We start from the raw sequence: 19,105 nt of genomic DNA, 5'->3' as shown, positions 1-19,105 counted from the left end.
AGCCTCCTGAGTAGCTGGAACTACAAGCATGTGCCACCATGCCCAGCTAATTTTGTGTGTGTGTGTGTGTTTTTTTTTTTTTTATAGAGACGGGATTTTGCCATGTTGCCTGGGCTTCTCTTGAACTCCTGGGCTCAATCGATATGTCTGCTTTGGCCTCCCAAAGTGCTGGGATTATAGGTGTGAGCCACGGCACCCAGCTGACTCTGTCTCTTAAAAAAAGAAAAGGAAAAAGAAAAGATTTCTAACAGTTGTTTGTAAGTTGCTGACTGTGTGGTCCGTGATGAATCATCCATCGCCCCCCACTTTCAGTGATGTCTGCCTTACGCATGGCCTTTCGTTGGTGGTATTTTAGGGAGTAAAGGAATCAGGGCAGGGTCCAGCATGGGACAGAAAAGAGTGGGAAGACTAGAAATATGGATGTGAAACTAGAAACTACTGAAAGATGCATAGCTCCCCTCAAAATCCCCTTTGAGTGGTTGCTCTAGAGATTTAAGTATATATATATACACACACACACATATATATATATATATATCTCACACAGTCTATTTAGAGTTAATATTGTACCATTTTATGTAAAATGTATAAACGTTGGCTGGGTGTGGTGGCTTACACTTATAATCCCAGCATTTTGGGAGGCTGAGGGGGGAGGATTACTTGAGGTCAGGAGTTTGAGACCAGCCTGGCCAACATGGTGAAACCCCATCTCTACTTAAAAAAACAAAAATTAGCCAGGCATGGTGATGCACAGCTATAGTCCCAGCTACTCAGGAGGCTGAGGCAGGAGAATCACTTGAACCAGGGAGGTGGAGGTTGCAGTGAGCCAAAATCGTGCCACTGCGCTCCAAGAGCCTGGGTGACAGAGCAAGACTCCATCTCAGAAACAAACAAACAAACAAAAAAGTGTAAACCTTGCAATCATATAGCTCCATTTACCATTCTCCCTGCTTCAATTTTCATAGGTACTACATTGGTATCATTCTAAACTCTATAATGAAATGTTATAATCATTTCTTCACACAGTTATATTTTAAAGAAATTAAGAAAATTAAGAGAAAAAGTCTTATATTTATCCACGCATTTATGATTTTCAATCCTTTCCATTCCTTCCTGAAGTTCTGAGTTTTCACCTATTATCATATCCTATCAGCCTGAAGAAATTCCTTTAGGATTGCTTGTAGTAGATCTGATAGCAACAAATTCTGTCAGTTTTCTTTAATCTGAAGATGTTTTCACTTCATTCTTAAGGATATCATCACTGGTACTAGAATTCTGGGTTGGCTTTTTAAAATGTCTGTTTCTCTCTTGAGATTTATATCATTTTGCTTGTTTCAAGAGTATTTTCTTTTATGCCCCTGACTATAGTTATAATAGCTGCTTTGACATCTTTGCTAATTCCAGCATCTGGAATGGGGTTGATCATGGCTGTTTGTCTTTTCTCTTGAGACGGGTCATGTTTTGGGGATTCTTCTTATATGAAGCAATTTTGGATGGTGTTTGGACATTAGGAAAGATTATGGATTTTCAGAATTCTATTTTATTCTTCTGAACATTATTGACTTTTTAAGGGCAATGTGGGGAAAAGAAAGATCAGACTATTACTGTGTCTGTATAGAAAGAAGTAGACATAAGAGACTCCATTTTGTTCTGTATTTGAGATGCTGTTAATCTGTGACCCTACCCCCAACCTTGTCCTTGCAAGAGACATGTGCTGTGGTGACTCAAGGTGTAACGGATTTTGGGCTGTGCAGGGTGTGCTTTGTTAAACAAGTGCCTGAAGGCAGCTTGCTGGTTAAAAGTCATCACCATTCTCTTAATCTCAAGTACCCAGGGACAAGTACACTGCCAAAGGTTGCAGGGATCTCTGCCTAGGAAAGCTAGGTATTGTCCAAGGTTTCTCCCCATGTGATAGTCTGAAATATGGCCTCGTGGGAAGGGAAAGACCTGATCGTCCCCCAGCCTGACACGCGTGAAGGGTCTGTGCTGAGGAGGACTAGTGGAAGAGGAAAGAAGGCCTCTTGGCAGTTGAGATAGAGAAAAGCATCTGTCTCCTGCCCGTCCCTGGGCAATGGAACATCTCGGTGTAAAACTCAATTGTATGTTCTGTTTACTGAGAAAGGAGAAAACCGCCTTAGGGCGAAACGTGGGACTTGCTAGTGCAATGCTGCTCTTCATGCACTAAAAAGTTTTATGGAGATGTTTACATATGCATATTAAGGCACAGCACTTTTCCTTAAACTTATGTCACAGAGATCTTTATTCATTTGTCTTACTGCTGACCTTCTCCCTACAATGATCCTATTATCCTGCCACTTCCCTTTTTGTAAGATTGTAAAGATAATGATCAATAAATACTGAGGGAACTCAGAGACCGGTGCCAGCGTGGGTCCTCTGTATGCTGAGCACCCGTCTGCTGGGCCCACTTTTTCTTTCTCTATACTTTGTCTCTGTGTCTCATTTCTTTTCTCAGGTCTCTCGGTCCACCTAAGGAGAAACATCCACAGGTGTGGAGGGACAGGCCACCCCTTCAGGGCAATTAATTTGGCTCAACACAAATCACAAAGTCTGTCTTCTCTAAGATGTTAAATAATTTGTCCAAAGTCACACAGTTAATAGATAACTAACTTCAGATAACTTATAGATGAGACTTTGGCAGGAATTATTTACTTCTCTGAGTTTTCATCTAGGTTTACAAATTTTATGCTAAAAATGGGCACTGTCTAGCTTCCACTGGGTTCTCTTTGATGTGAAGTCAGTACTTGCAGCCCTGTCTGCAGTCTGTGCTGTTTACTGTCACTGCTCCTTGCTTGCCTCAGGCTTGTGTCTTATAGATCCTGAGTGGCTCATTTCAGCTGTGAGTGTCAACTTGATTAGATTGAAGGATGCAAAGTATTGTTCCTGTGTGTGTCTGTGAGGGTGTTGCCAAAGGAGATTAGCATTTGAGTCAGTGGACTGAAGAGGCAGACCCACACTCAATGTGGGTGGGCACCAATTTAATCAACTGCCAGTACAGCTAGAATGAAGCAGGCAGAAGGAGATGGGAGAAGGGAACTCGCTGAGTCTTCCAGTCTTCATCTTTCTCCCATGCTGGATGCTTCCTGCCCTCCAACATCAGACTCCACATTCTTTAGCCTTTGGACTCCTGTCCATACACCAGTGGTTTGCCAGGGGTTTTTGGCCTTTCAGCCACAGACTAATGGCTTCCCTACTTTTGAAATTTTGAGACTTGGATTGGCTTCCTTGTTTCTCCACTTGCAGACGGCTTATCGTGGGACTTCACCTTGTGATCATGTGAGTCAACTCTCCCTAATAAACTCCCCTTCATATATACATCTGTCCTATTAGGTCTTTTCCGCTAGAGAACCCTGACTAATGCAGCAGCCCTCCAACAGGGAATGGAGACTTTTTCTAGATCCTTAGATAGATAGAGCAGGGCTAGGGTTGCCAGATAAAATACAGGAAGTCCAGTCAAATTTGAATTTCAGATACAAACCTTGAATTTTCTTAGTATATTTTAGATATAATATTTGGGAATATACTTACACTAAAAATTATTGTTTCCTGAAATTCAAACTTAACGAGGCATCTTATATTTTATTTTTTAAAATTTTGTTTGCTATTCATCTCATCAAGAAGCAAGGCATCTTATATTTCTATTTGCTAAATCGTTGACAGTTGGGCTCTAAAGTATTATTGCTTGTGCTCCTGCTTGTGTCTGGCAAAGTTCATCCCAGAAGCTGTAGCTGTAGCAGCCCCTCTTCCTGGGGCCCTGGGGAAGTGTTTGCCAGGCTCTTGTTCTGTGCCAATTACCCAGGTACAGAGTGCCTTGCCATGGGCCTCGGTGGTCTCTCCTTTTCTTTTGTTATCCAATATAGCCTCTCACAAATACCCTCCCTCTTCCTTCAGCTATCAAAGTGCTGTGCCGCACCCTAATACTTTCAATAGGGATGGCATCAGCTTCAAAGGGCTGAAGAAGAGATGCAGTGCCAGCAAATGGGACATAGGATTTACCGGGAACTTACATACAGGGATGGTCCATTTGCGCTCAAGACAGAGTGGCAGCAGGCAGACAGGAGAACTGCCACCACTTGCAAAAAGCATGCAGTTTACATAGCACCTTCACTTAGCAACTTCTACTTGGCAACCTTCCTTTAACCCAAAACGAAGGGCCTTCATGCTGTCTATAGCCCACATTCCGTAGGATGTGCTGGGGGCTCAGATGTTCCTCAGAGTTAAGGAATGAATCTCCAGACTGGCCATGTTGGAAACTCCGAACACACATTCCGGTGCGTCTACGATGCAGGGTTGTTCTCAGGGTGTGCCTCAGTTATTGCTCTCAGGTGCAGCCACCGTGTGCAAGGGTCGTCATCAAGCAGATCAACTCTGGCTCATGGACTCCTCTTGGGCCCACCTACCACTTCATGGATTGTGTGACTCTCCATCTGGGCTCAAGACAGAGTGTCTGTCCTACCGAGGAGCCTGTGAATGTGTCTGCCCCGTGCTCCCACCCCACCATCCCCAGTCCCCTACGGCTCTAACTTCACCCTACTCACTCTCATTCATGTAATGGTGTACATGTAACTCTATTTTCCTCCTAACCCCCAACCCCTCCTGCTATGCTATCTCTGCACATAGGCCAAGCTAACTATGGGAGAAATTTAGAGTTTAACTTTAAAGCAAGGATGATAACTGCCACTTCCCAAAACTAGCTCCCAAGGAGATAAGGAGGATGTGCACATAAGTAACAATATTATGTTAAAAATTCATAAGAGCATTGTGACCTGACCAGGGATGAAGAAGTTTACCTTTGCTGTCACCCAGTTGTCTGTGGTCATAGATCTCCTTTTGATCTCAAACCCTCTGTCTCCCCTTTTTCCCTAACATAAAAGGATTCCGAAATTCATTTTAGCTATAGATTTTTTTTTTCTTTTTCTTTGAGACAGAGTCTCCCTCTGTCACCCAGGCTGGAGGGCAGTGGCATGAGGTTGGCTCACTGCAACTTCCACCTCCCAGGTTCAAGTGATTCTCGTGCCTCAGCCTCCTGCATAGCTGAGGTTACAGGTGTGTGCCACCATGCCCTGCTAATTTTTGTATTTTTAGAAGAGACAGAGTTTCACCATGTTGACCAGGCTGATCTTGAATTCCCAACCTCCAGTAATCTGCCTACCTCAGCCTCCCAAATTGCTGGGATTACAGGCATGAGCCACTATGCCTGGCCCAAGATGGTTCTTTAGGGCATTAGTCCGTTATCTTCTCGGTTTGCTGGCTTTCTAAAATAAAGCCGTCTTCCTTGCCCCCATACCTTGTCTCTTGACTTACTGGCTGTTGTGTGGAGAACAGCACAAGCTTTGGCCTTGACTGCATCCACCACACTCCAGCACACCAGTTCTTTCCTGTTTCTTGAACACACCAAGCTCTTTCTCCAGGCCTGCACATCTCCTTCTGTCTGGAATGTTTTCTCCTCATTCTTTGACGCTGGACCATCCCACGTTACAGAACTCCCCCCACGTGAGGTGTCCCTCTTCAGCAATGACTCTCTGAGCACCCAGGAATGTCAACCCAAAGGCACAGAGTAGACATCAGAGAGGCCAGGGGCCTGCAGGATGGCCGGGCAGTATAACTCATGCACAGCATCTGCTCCCACCTGCCTGAAGGCTCTCTGGCCTTGGGAGTTGGCTTTTCTGCACAGGCCAGAAGAACTAAGAAGTTAACACCCCTCCCAGAGGCAGCCCTTCACCGTGACTCAGAGTTGGCAAGGCAGCAGCCAACTTGCTCCTCTTTGGGTTTTTTACAGACAGGTCTCCCTTGGTCACCCAGGCTGGAGTGCAGTGGCACAACTCACTGCAAGCTCGAACTCCTGGGCTCAAGAGATCCTCCTTCCTCAGCTTCCCAAGTGGCTGGGATTACAGGCACATGACACCACACCCAGCTGGTTTTTTTGTTTGTTTTTTTGTAGAGACGGGGTTTCACTATGTTGCTCAGGCTGGTCTTGAACTCTTGGCCTCACAGGATCCTCCTACCTCACCCTCCCAAATTGTTGGGATTACAGGTGTAAGCTACCACGCCTGGTTCCTTCTTGCTCCTCTTTGCTTGGGGTGACACAGGCGTGTGTTCCCATCAGTGCCTGCAGGGTAAGCCCAGGTGGCTACAGCGGCTCCCCATTCATAGAACATTCTGAAGCAGCTATGTTGTCTGAGGTAAATACCTGCGGTTCATTGTCTTGCCAGGAAAATTTAGGACATGGACACACATGAGGAGTTTAGGAGCAGAGGTTTAATAGACAAAAAAGAGAAGGAGAAAAAAAAACAGCTCTCTCTCTATTGAGAGAGAGGGGACTTCCAAGAGGAAAAAGATGGGCTGGTGGGGGGATGCGCCAGACTTTATAGTCAGGCTTGAGGAGGCAGTGCCTGATTTACACAGGGCTCACAGATTGGTTCCATCAGGTATGACGTTTACATAGCAAGGGGAAGGCTGGTTGCCCCACCCTAATCTTATTATGCAAATGAACTTTCCCCTTGGCTAGCGGCCAGCTGGTCTGCTCCTCACTGTACATGTGGCTGACAGAGATAAGGGAAGATGGAGCCGCCACCTTGAACATGATTGGCACAGCTGTTGGTATCTATGTCTGCAGCTTGATTTTACAAGCTGCTCTTTGTTAGAAAGGAAAATAATTTGGGGTTGCTCTTCATTAAAAGGACAACCTTACCGGGGACTTCTGTACCCCCACTATCTGCCTAAGTAATCTTTTTTTTTTTTTTTAAGATGGGGCCTCTCTCTCCCAGGCTAGAGTGCCTTGTGCGAACCTGGCTCACCACAACCTCCGCCTCCCAGGTTCAGGCGATTCTCCTGCCTCAGCCTCTGGAGTAGCTGGGATAAAGTTAAGTGCCACCACGCCCAGCTAATTTTTCTTCGTTCACCATGTTGGTCAGGCTGGTCTTGAACTCCTGACGTCATGATCCGCCCGCCTCGGCCTCCCTAAGTGCTGGGATTACAGGCGTGAGCCACCACGCCCGGCAGTAATCTCTTCTTAACTTCTGTATCAGTTATTTTATTTTTTTTTTTTTGAGACGGAGTCTCGCTCTGTCGCCCAGGCTGGAGTGCAGGCGTGAGCCACCGTGCCCGGGACTGTATCAATTATTTATGGCTTCTTTCCCTTTCCTGCCTCAAATCCTCACTCCCTTGCTCCTGAGTTATCCCCAGATATCTTCCTTACACTCAGATCTTTGACTCAGAGTCTGTTTCTGGGGAACCTAAACTAATAACAGGTGGAGATTTACAGACCCCCAAACCAGCCTTCCTGGCAGATTTCAATGTAGGACATGCCCAGAGAGGCCCAAATACGCGGAGGGTAAGGAGTGTGGACAAAGCAGTGGGGGAGGAACAGCAGAGCGGCCACTGTGGTGGAATCGATCAAGCAGGAGGAGGAACCTCTGGAGTTCGACAGGACACAGGATGCCAGGGCTCCGGGGCAGTCTCTGGGCTCATCAGGGGCTTCTATGTCCTGACAGTGCAGGCTTCCTCACTTCCATGCACCCTGGTGACAGACCCATCTCCTGAAGTGACCTGCTACATCTTTGCCCCTTGAAACAGAAGGAGCTAATGGGCCCTGTGATATTTCTTTCTTTCTTTTTTTTTTTCTGAGACAGTGTGGGGAAAAGAAAGAGAGATCAGACTGTTACTGTGTCTATATAGAAAGAAGTAGACATAAGAGACTCCATCTTGTTCTTTATTTGAGATACTGTTAATCTGTGACCCTACCCCCAACCTTGTCCTTGCAAGAGACATGTGCTGTGGTGACTCAAGGTGTAACAGATTTTGGGCTGTGCAGGGTGTGCTTTGTTAAACAAGTGCCTGAAGGCAGTATGCTTGTGAAAAGACATCACCATTCTCTTAATCTCAAGTATCCAGGGGCACGTACACTGCCAAAGGTCGCAGGGACCTCTGCCTAGGAAAGCTAGGTATTGTCCAAGGTTTCTCCCCATGTGATAGTCTGAAATATGGCCTCATGGGAAGGGAAAGACTTGATCTTCCCCTAGCCTGACACCCGTGAAGGGTCTGTGCTGAGGAGGACTAGTGGAAGAGGAGAGAAGGCCTCTTGGCAGTTGAGATAGAGAAAAGCATCCTGTCTCCCTGCCGTCCCTAGACAATGGAACATCTCACGGTGCTTAAAAATAAATTGTATGTTCTGTTTACTGAGAAAGGAGAAGAAACCCTTAGGGCGAAGATTAGGACTTGCTGGCTGTGCAACTCTTTATGCACTAAAAAGATTTATGGAGATGTTTACATATATGCATATCAGGCACAACACTTTCATAAACTTATGTCCGCAGAGATCTTTATTCATATGTCTTACTGCTGACCTTCTCCCTGCGATGATCCTATTATCCTGCCACTTCCCTTCTTCCAAGATGGTAAAGATAATGATCAATAAATACTGAGGGAACTCAGAGACCCGTGCCGGCGCGGGTCCTCTGTATGCTGAACACTGGTCCCCTGGGCCCACTTTTTCTTTCTCTATACTTTGTCTCTGTGTCTCATTTCTTTCCCCAAGTCTCTCGTTCAACCTAACGAGAAACGCCCACAGGTATGGAGGGGCAGGCCACCCCTTCAGACAGAGTCTCGCTCTGTCACCCAGGCTGGAGTGCAGTGGTGTGATCTCGGCTCACTGCAACCTCCACCTCCCGGCTTCAAGTGATTCTCCTCCCTCAGCCTCCGGAGTAGCTGGGATTACACGTGCCTGCCACCACGCCAGGCTTTTTTTTTTTTTTTTTTTTTGAGAAGGAGTCTTGCTCTGTCCCCCAGGCTGGAGTGCAGTGGCGCGATCTCGGCTCACTGCAAGTTCCGCCTTCCGGATTCACGCCATTCTCCTGCCTCAGCCTCACAAGTAGCTGGGACTACAGGCACCCGCCACCACGCCCAGCTAATTTTTTGTATTTTTTAGTGGAGACAGGGTTTCACCACATTGGCCGGGCTGGTCTCAAATTCCTGACCTCGTGGTCCGCCTACCTCAGCCTGCCAAAGTGCTGGAATTACAGGCGTGAGCCGCCACGCCTAGCCGAGCCCCGTGATATTTCTCCAGATTCGTGGGGGGCACCTCCTTCCTGCACGTGCGCATGCATGCATATTTGTGTGTGTTTGGTGTCAAAATTAGTATATTTACCTTCTTCAGCAATGAGCAACCTTTTCTCAGAAGTGCTCTATGGCAGTTGTCCACTTCTAGGGGTGATTGTGCCATTCTCTCTGCCAGATGGTGACATCTGGGAATGTCTGGGGGTGGGTTCTAGCGTCTAGTGGGCAGAGACCAGGGATGCTGCTATGCAGTGCACCAGCCAGCGCCACACCGAAGAATGACCCAGCCCCACATGTCAGTAGTGTCGTGGTCCAGAACCCCTGCCCTGTGGGGAACACTTCCGCATGGGTTAGTTCCTCCAGCAGTTAGCCTGCAAGATGGAGGCACACTTGTCCCAGGCCCCCTTTGCTTTGTGCAATGGTCGGACAGGATTCCGGGGCTGGATTGTAGAAGGCATCCGAGGATGGGGAATGAGTGGTGGACCTCACCAACACATGGGTGCTGGGACTGTGGCTGTGCGTGGTGGCTGTGCTGCTGCAGGTGCCGTGCCCCTCCTGGCAGGCACAGGGCCTTACTTCTTGTGTCACAGGTGTCACAAATGGTGTGGCCTGCAGGAGTGACCTGGCCAAGGCCCTGCTGTTTGTCAGATCTGTAGCCAAGACCAGGCCTTGAGTCCAGAAATGAGTCACCTTGAGAAGGGTTTGTAAATGGCAAAAACTATGTGGCCTTGTAGCTGCCAAGGCTGCAGTGGGAACATGGAGAATTACGTTGTCTTTGTGACAGCATCATGTTGATAACAGTGACATGTATTGAGTGCTTACCTGCAGCAGGGCTATTTACATTAGCATGCCTTTTAATCCTCACAAGTCCTCTGTGAGGTCGATGTCATTATCATCTCCTTTTTACAGATGGAGAAATCGAAGTTAAGTACTTAGCAATGGTCATATGGCCTGCCAGTCAGTGGCAGGCGGTAGGGCTGGGGGCTGAACCCAAGTGTTCTGACCCCAGAGTCCAAGATCCTCAGCACCAGTCTAGTTATCATTCTAAATACTAACTCTAAATCTGAAACATTTCCCAGCTAACCCTGAAAGGAAACTCATCGCCGGGGGCTTTTGTCTGCATGCCCCTTACCACCTGGCACTGTAACTGCTGGACTGTGCGTCGGCCTCTTCTGGAAGCTGGGCATGTTGCCGCCTTCTGCACAATGCTCACAGCCTAGCACATTTTTGACGTGTTTAAGCAGTTTGGCTCCCGAGTCTGTGCTCTCAACTACTACCTAAACAGAGTGCTTTTTAAAAATAACAGAAGCAGGACAAGCCATTTGTGGGGATGTACTCTAAATAAGGCCTGGAAATTCAATTTATAGCCCATGCACTAAAACAGGATTCCACATGATGCAGAGGATGGCCTCTCCCGCCTGCACCTCCAGCCCTTCCTTCTCCTTCCAAGGCCCTGCCAGGGCTGCGGGTCAGAGCGTGGTCACCTTTCAGCCACAGGAATTCGCCTCCTTCTGGAATCAAACTTTCACTTTTATGCCTGCTCCGCAGGGCTTGGATGAAGGGGAGGCAAGGCAGGGACGGGTGGGGGGATGTTTAAATCTGAGGTGGTGCAAGTTCAGGGTAAGAAATGGAGAGTGAGTGTCGATTACCTTTTGCATTCCCTGAGACTTGCTTGCCTCACCCTATTCTTGACCTTCCTAAGTGCTGAGCAAGCACGCCATTGTGTGCTCTGGAGTCCCCAAGGCTCCCGATTCCCTGCAGAAAGAAGCAGGACTGCAAGTCATTGACATGGTTAGGGAAGGAGGAAGAAAAAGCCAAAGGAGGGAGAGACAAGTGCAGGAGTCTCGCAGGGACAGGCCCATCCAGAACTGCCGTGGGGCACAAAGCTGCTTTGTGATGACTGGATCTGCCTACATGTCCCTGGTGGCCAGAAACACTGCCCAGCACTGCCCCATGAAGTGTTCCTATGCGTCTGCTGGGTCTGCTCCCACTGGGTCAGGTCATCTGAGCAACTGTGCTCTGTGTAGCTACAGAATCCACCTGCACCTCTGGCTTCAACTAGTGTTCCTGGCCTCAACTAGCCTTGCCTCTCCTTGACCGCAACTAGCCCCTCATTAGCCTCAGATAGCCCACCTGGCCTCGTCTAGTTCCTCCTGGCCTCAGTTATCCATGCCTTAGCTTGATCTAGCTCCCTGCTCTTCATGGCTTTTCACAGCCCTGACTTGCCCCCTGGATGGCCTGCCTTGTTTATTTATTCATTCTCTTGCCTTTACCTCTGCCTTGGACATTCCTGCATCCCCAAAGCTCTTCTCTTTGCTTCTTTTCCAGTGCACAGTGCCCTCCCTCACTGCCTTGTCTCGCAGGATGAGGGAACAGGATAACACTCAATGAACCCCTACAGCAGGGCCAGGCACCGAGCCAAGGACTTTGCAGAGATGAGCTCAGTGAATCTTCGACAACCACACCAGGCAGAAGGTAACCTTTCTTCCATTGTACAGATGAGGAGATTGAGACTCAGAAAAGCTAAGAAACCTGTGCAAGATTATAGTTTTAGGAAATAAAAGACATTTCAGCTCCATTCTATCTGTTCCCACAGTCCAGGATCCCTCCCACCCCATGGCCTCCCTCAGTAGAAGCACTGACCCCCAAGGCCCAGTGCACACCATCAACATGTGTGGTCAAGTGCATGGAGGAAGAGCCTGAGCTGGGTATGCCTGCTGTGAGATTAGTCACTGGTAAGCCTAGTGGTTCAGTCTGCTGTGACCTGAGAGAACTCACCAGTGCAGGCCAGCCACCCCGTCAGAAAATAACAAGAAACTAGATTGCCTGCACCTAGACTCAACCTCCCAGTGCGTTCCCTGGGTGGTTCAGATTTCCCAAAATGGGACCTTCGTGGGAGGGAGTGTCTGTGGGGGTGAGGCCACACATTTGCATTATAAAGGATCTGTGTCGGAGTGAAGGCTGGGAGCTGAGTTTGCTGCCTTGCAGAAAGCTTCTGGGCCTTCCCATAGCTGGGTCTCCATGGAAATTTGTTTGCCAAGAGAAAGGAGCTATTTTAAGGACATGCAAAGATGAGAACCTGGTAGGCTGGAACTAGGGAAGGTAGCTGTGGGAGAGAGCTTTTCTGAATGACTCACTAATTTCTCTCTTATTAGAGCGGGGAAAATGGTGTGGAAAAAGAATGGAAATCCAGGAAGGAGGAGGAGCCCGTGGCTGACTCTGTCCCTGCAGGTGGCATGGGCTGCCGGCACTGCCCTCCAGGCTGCAGGCAGGTTGGAAGTGCTGGTAAGAGCACTGCTAGAGACTGTCCATCATGAGGGTAACACCTTCCTGTCAGCACAAGCTCTGCTGCTCTCAACCAGCCTTCACGGCATCATGCAGAGAAGGAAAAAATTACCTCTTAAAAGGAACAGTGGCTGTAGCAGCATCTGCAATCTCAGAGGGTGGTGGAATTCATCCTAGGAATGGAGCACTTTGATGAGGAGAGCTGGTTAATTGACCTGCCTTCGTGGTTAGGGAGCCTGGTGTAGGTGAATTACTTGGAGGTGAATTATGTAGGTGATAAGGAGGTGGGGATGGCTGGGTTCCCCCTCACCCTGCCAGAAGGGGGAAATTGGGTGTTTGGAATGCCTAGAATTGTCAGGAAAGGAGAGACAGGAGAGAGACCTGATCAAGGTGGAACCCAGATGATCATGACAGCCAAGAGCCTAAGGAGAAAGTGGTCAGGGACTTCTCAGGGTGGGTGCAGGGATGAGAGATGGAAAAGACAAGGGTGAAAATTCTTGCATTCCACAGCATTTCCTGTTCTGAGCACCAGATGGGCCTCAGCTGTCTGACTACGTGCAATCAAAGCCAGGTCCTCACAGCAGCCTTGGGTTTGACTGTGGTGGAGGCACTGCATTTGCTCGAGTGACTGGAACCCAGAGAAGGCGAGGGGGAGCATGAGGCATGCCCCATACAGCTGCTCTCCTACCTGTATCTCCTGGGAACCCACAGAAATGCTGGGGAGCGCCTAGACATCCATCCTAAGCGGGCATGGGGCCTCGGGCTTGACATTTTCCCTGTGGCGGAGCAGATGATGGCACTTGTGTAGCATGCCAGCCCACCCTGGCAGCCAGTGGGTTCCCTAGGGACCAGGGGCATCCATGCCTGGGTCCTCAGCTCTGATGATGGGGGCTGGGAGGCTAAAGAATGTCGGGTGTCTCCAGCTCTCTCCACCCTGGTCCTTGGTCTATTGAGTCAGAGGCTGGGGCCTGGGACTTAGGTCAGGTTCTACATGGACACCAGGCAGTGAGCCTGCAGGGTGGGGACACCTGAGCAGGGGTAGGGAGCCGTGGTCCAAGCAGGCACTCAGTCCTGCCCCTGCTGAGCTTCACCAGCCACTGAGGCGCGGGAGTGAACGGTTTGCTTGGAGGCTGCCAAGACACTGCTCCAGGTCCTGCCTGGAGCCCAGGCCTGGTGTCTGTGAGCAGGAGCAGAGCCCAGGCAGCCCGAGGTGGGGCAGAGGTGCTATGGAAGTGGCCCGCACTGTGCCTCTGGGCCAGGGGCTGCTCCCTGACCTGGGAACCCATGACCTGGGGAGTGCTGACATGTAGTTTTTTTGTCTCTGCAGCTTAAGCACTGAAAACTTATAAGAGCTGGGAGGAGCTTGTGGGCCGCAGGACAGCAGGTATGGAGGGGATGCTTGTGGCCTCTGGGTCGCCGCAGGGCGCTTGGAGTGCCAGGAAGATGTGTGGATGGAAGGAGGGAAGGAGTGCCGTTCACCCCTGTCCCGGGTACAGGACCAGCTTCAGACTGGCTCTATGGTGTCCCATCTGGTCAGGGCAACAGCATCCATCACCACCGCGAACCCTTACCTGCCTCAGTTGTGCCCTGGGTAGGCCCTGCCGTCTAGAAGGGTATCTATGGCTCCGAATGTCAAGAAAAATGCCACATACACAGCTGAGTGAGAAAGGCACAATTTATTGGTCATGCAGACTTCCACCACGGGAATGTGGGGCACATACCCTTCTGCGTTCACACATACCGCTGCATTTAGCCCCCTACATTAATTCTGCTATGTTGAAAAAGCAACATAAGGAAAGACATCACCCATCTATTCTCCTAATAACCAATGAAGCAGAGCTGAAAGACACAGAGATAGGAAGAAAAGGCTGCACTATTTCAAGAGCCTGGAATCAAGAGGCCCACCCTCCCTGGCAGCCAGGCTGGAGAGCACGGCTTTCGGGAGCAACAGCAAAGACTCTTCTATCTGCATGATGGAATACGTGTTGGGGGGCTTGGCTTAACTGTGGCTGGTGATGGCTGCCCACCTCGAGGAGGGCACAGGGAACCTGGCACAGTCCTTGGCATCTCCAGCCCAGGCTGAGGCCAGATCTCTCCACTGGAGAGTAGGAGCTGATTTCCTGCTCCTTCCAACTAAAGAACTGAGAAGCCAGGTAGATCCCTGCTCTCAGCTCAGCGATGCCGGGACCCCCGGGCTTCAGCTAAAGCAGCTTGTGTCACTGAAGCTGGACAGAACAGGCTTCTTGTACCCTAAACAAGCTACCCAGACTCTTCAGCTCCTTAAGGCTAAGCCCTTGTCTCACTCCAGGAGGGCACTGGGCTTCTTAATGCTTTCACCCCTCCGAACACACACCATTTTGAACTGGTGGGTTTGGGCACGTGGTTTTAGGTGGCTAGAGCCTCAGCTCTTGAGGTCATCCTGATGTGATGAATGTTCGTAAAGCACTTAGCACAGCACTTGGCACATCGTGAGTGTTCGATTCACGTGGTCATTATTATTATTAACATTATTATTATTATTTATATCTCCACCCTCGAATCGGCGCTGCAGTTCCTTTCTTCAGAATGGCGCCTTCAACAAGGCACTGGGGTCCCAAGTACCAAGAGCAAGCTGGAGACCCAGACTATTTGTTGCCTGTCTGGTGTGCGTTTTTCTTCCAGCCTCAGCACTTGGTGCCAAGTCTCACAGGCAGTGAACTCCCTGGGCCACAGAGAAGCTAGGCTCTTTCCTGAAAACACAAAGCCTTGCATAGGAAGCTGGGCAGGAGGAGCCAGCAGGAGGTCCTGGCAGAGGGTCCAGTGGCGTCGCGCTGTTCCTCTGGGCTCCCGACTCACTGGCAGCTCACTGAGGGCTTCACTGTGGGACAAGAACAGAAGGGCTGTCAGGGCTCATTCTCACCAGGCCATGTTGAACTAAGTGGCCCGGGTCCCTGCATGCTGTGGGCTAGGCCAGGCTTCCTTTAATATGTGGCTGAGAAGAGCCAGCACTCACTGTTCTAAGTACTTTACCTAGTTATTTAAAAAAATTGCTTTTTAGAAATGGGGCCTTGGTCTTACTCTGTTGCCTAGGCGAGAGTGCAGGGGTGCAATCATAGCTCACTGCAGCCTTGAATTCTTGGGCTCTAGCTAGCCTCATGCCTCAGCCTTCCCAGTAGCTGGGACTACAGGTGCATAGCACCACGCCCAGGTAAGTACCATATATCTTTATCTATATATATGTAAAATATATATACCCATATGTAATATGTATAGCATATATATGAAATGATATGTAATGGATATCAATATAAATACATAAATATAAATATATAATTTCTATATAGATGATAATACATGGTAATAATACAAAATAGCCTATAATGCAATTCTCCTTCTAAGGCTATGAGGTAGGTACCATTAACAGCCCCTTTTTACAGATGGGTAAACTGAGGCTCAAGGCACAGAGCTAGGAAGTGGGAGGGCTGGGATTCAAATCCAACATAGCCTGGCTCTGCAGTCTGTTCTTTTTTTTTTTTTTTTTTTTTTTTAGATGGAGTCTCACTCTGTTGCCCAGGCTGGAGTGCAGTGTCACGATCTCGGTTCACTGCAACCTCCACCTCCTGGGTTCAAGCAATTCTCCTGTCTCAGCCTCCTGAGTAGCTGGGATTACAGGTGCACACCACAATGCCCAGCTAATTTTTGTATTTTTAGTAGAGACGGGGTTTCGCCATATTGGTCAGGCTGGTCTTGAACTCCTGACCTCAGGTGACCCACCCGTCTTGGCTTCCCAAAGTGCTGGGATTACAGGCGTGAGCCACCATGCCTGGCTCAGAGTCTGTTCTTAATCACTGTTAGTCTTGCTCAAAAAATTTTTCATTTTACATGAAGGAGAGGGAAAGTGTGCTGAATTCTCCAAAATACTGGGAAATTTTCAAATATGAGTGTGAATAATAAGAATGAGGCTGGGCGTGGTGGCTTACGCATGTAATCCCAGAACTTTGGGAGGCCCACGTGGGCAGATCACCTGAGGTCAGGAGTTTGAGACCAGCCTGGCCAACATGGTGAAACCCCATTTCTACTAAAAATACAAAAATTAGCCAGGCGTGGTTGCAGGTGCCTGTAATCCCAGCTACTTGGGAGACTGAGACAGGAGAATTGCTTGAACCCAGGAGGCAGAGGTTGCAGTGAGCTGAGACCACACCACTGGACTCTAGCCTGGGCAACAAAGAGTGAAACTCCATTTTTTTTTTTTTTTTTTTTAATTTTTTGAGATGGAGTCTTGCTCTGTCACCAGGCTGGAGTGCAGTGGCATGATCTCGCCTCGCGGCAACCTCCGCCTTCCAGGTTCAAGTGATTCCCCTGCCTCAGCCTCCCGAGTAGCTGGGACTACAGGCGCACACCACCATGCCCGGGTCAATTTTTGTATTTTAGTATAGACGGGGTTTCATCATGGTGGCCAGGATAGTCTTGATCTCCTGACCTCGTGATCCACCGTGCCTGGTGAAACTCCGTTTCGAAAAAAAAATTATAATAATAACAATGAGATATAAATGATTTAGGCTCCTTTTCTTTATGGAATCTTCTTCCTCTGGGCCTGACACTGGACTAAGAGTTTATCCACAGCCCCGCCTTTCTTCCTTTCAACAACTGCTGCAGAGGCAATGCAGGGTCAGGGATGTGTGGGACAGGCAGGCCTGGGTTCAAATCCTGACTCTCCCTTCTCATGGAGCAGTTCCCAAGACCATCACTCGCATGTGAGCACATGTATGCGTGCACACATGCATGCACACACACATGCATAGGCACACACATATGCACTCACGCATGCACACGCGCACACATGCACACGAGCCCACGTGTGGCGCCCCGCACCTGCATGGCAGTCCTGCTTAGAGGCCCCGGTGGCCCCTCCTCCGGCCGGTGCTTGCCGTGGTGCGGGAGCTCGCTGTTGTCGCGGTAGTCGCGGCTCTTGGAGTGCTGGAGGTGCAGGACCGCCGGGCTCTTGACTGGCAGCGGCGGCCGCGGCGTCGGGGTGGGCTGGGTCTGCTGGTTCATTTCTGACCTGGAAGGCTTGATGGGCCTCTTGACTGGCACTGGGGCCTGGGAGCTGATGGCCGTCTTCGGCTTCCCTTGGCTCTTGTCCCCGCCCGCTGCCCTGCCCTCGGCAGAGGACGAGCAGGTGAAGGAGCGCAGCCGGGGCGCGGGCGCCTGCTTGCCGGGCCCCTCGCCGCGATCAGCCTCCTGGGCTTTGGTGAGCACGATGCTGGGTGACAAGATGCCGGGTTCCGGGCAGGGCGGGGGCTCCTTCCGCAGCATTTTCGGGGATTCCTGGTCCTTCCTGGGAGCAGGCTTAGGGAAGGAACTCACGGACCCGTACAGGGGGTTCTCAAACATCTCGGGCTTTGTCAGCGGCAGGTCCTCCTGAGGCAGCGTGTCTCCTGCGTTCTTCCCCAGGTCACTGGGCCTAGAGACAGGGACAGAGCAGGGAAGACACATGTTCAGGGGAGAAGACATGGGGGCGTGACTGCTTAATGACTCTGGGTCTTTCTTTGGGGTGATAAAAACGTTTCTGAACTAGAGACGTGTAACATTGTAAATGTACTGAATGCCACCAAATTGTTTTGTCTTGTTTTGTTCTAGAGACAGAGTCTTGCTCTGTCGCCCAGGTGGGAGTGCAGTGGTGTGATCATGGCTCACTGCTGCCTCAACCTCTTGGGCTCAAGCAATCCTTCCCCTCAGTCTCCCAAGTAGCTGGGACTACTTGGGAGTAGCTAGGAGTAGCTGGACGTTGCTGGGAGTAGCAATGCCACCAGGCCTGGCTAATTTTTTTGTTTTGTTTTATTTTGAAGAGATGGGGGAGTCTCACTATATTGCCCAGGCTGGTCTTGAACTCTTGGCCTCAAGCAAACTTCTCACTTTGGCTTCCCAAAGTGCTGGGATTACAGGCACAAGCCACTGTGCCCAGCCTAGCAAACTGTTCATTTTGAAATGGTTAATTTTATGTTCAGTGAATTTCACCTCAAGTAAAAAAAAGGAGGAGGAAACAGTACTGTGTTTATCATACGTTGTCCTCAAAGAGAGCCTCAGTTCTGGTCTAGGACCTTTTCCACCATAAATCCTGTTCACATCAGAGCATCTGTGAGCAAGGGGCACAGGACTGGAGGATTTGTAGGAGAAATGAAGCGAGCACTTATATGGCACCTCAGTATCAACCCCTCATCCTCATCAGATGAGCCTGCTCTCCACAGCCCCTCCCCACCTCCCCAGTCAACAGGCCTCCTTTCCTGGCTCCTCCCATCCCCACCCCCAGCCTCTCCTCTGACTCTAGCAATTCTGCTCTGACCCAGCATTTGCATGACTGCCCAGGAAGGCGATCACACCTCCTCCTCAGAAACCACTTGTGCTACTTGAGGGTGAAAGCTCAAGAGGCTCCATCTACCAAATTTGTGTGTGAGACACTTCCCCATGCACAGCAACACAGCCACAAACAAGGACAGAATCTGAGCTCAGGGGGCCAACATCCCAGTTAACACAGCGTCCTTCCCAGCCACATGAAGTCCTCTCCTTGGAAGGCTCTACTAACTCATAGTGGAAGGAACACGTGGCAGTTGTGGTGCAAGTCAGAGGGAACTTGGACACTTGTGAGTACTGGCGAAACCAAGGCCAGTAGCTAGAAGAAAGGCCCAACCAACTCATGGGCAGGGGAAGCTTCTGTGTTGTGACCCAAAGTAGGTAAGCACTGCCTTTGCTTGTTTGTGTTCTGATTTAT

General features: G+C 49.5%; 1 protein-coding gene and 1 long non-coding RNA gene across 4 annotated transcripts in view; one reads left to right on the top strand and one right to left on the bottom strand.

Annotated features, from left to right (window-relative positions):
• The first annotated feature begins 2,390 nt into the window (after nt 1-2,390).
• On the top strand, nt 2,391-15,067 carry LOC108581454. The gene is made up of 2 exons (XR_002516307.2): nt 2,391-3,294; nt 11,401-15,067. It is a non-coding gene; the product is annotated as an uncharacterized LOC108581454 (long non-coding RNA).
• INPP5D (inositol polyphosphate-5-phosphatase D) overlaps nt 14,015-19,105 on the bottom strand; it is a 149,156-nt gene continuing 144,065 nt past the window's right edge. For all 3 annotated transcript variants that reach the window (XM_021924147.2, XM_021924148.2, XM_021924149.2), the window contains 2 exons: nt 17,209-17,800; nt 14,015-15,214 (listed from right to left, as the gene is read on the bottom strand). In XM_021924147.2, coding sequence (XP_021779839.1) covers nt 15,212-15,214; nt 17,209-17,800 — 595 coding nt within the window. In that variant the 3' untranslated portion in view covers nt 14,015-15,211. The remainder of the gene's footprint in view (nt 15,215-17,208; nt 17,801-19,105) is intronic.

Source organism: Papio anubis, chromosome 10 (assembly GCF_008728515.1).
Source record: "Papio anubis isolate 15944 chromosome 10, Panubis1.0, whole genome shotgun sequence".
In the NCBI taxonomy this organism is placed as follows: domain Eukaryota; kingdom Metazoa; phylum Chordata; class Mammalia; order Primates; family Cercopithecidae; genus Papio; species Papio anubis.
This window is presented reverse-complemented; position numbering and strand designations above follow the sequence as displayed.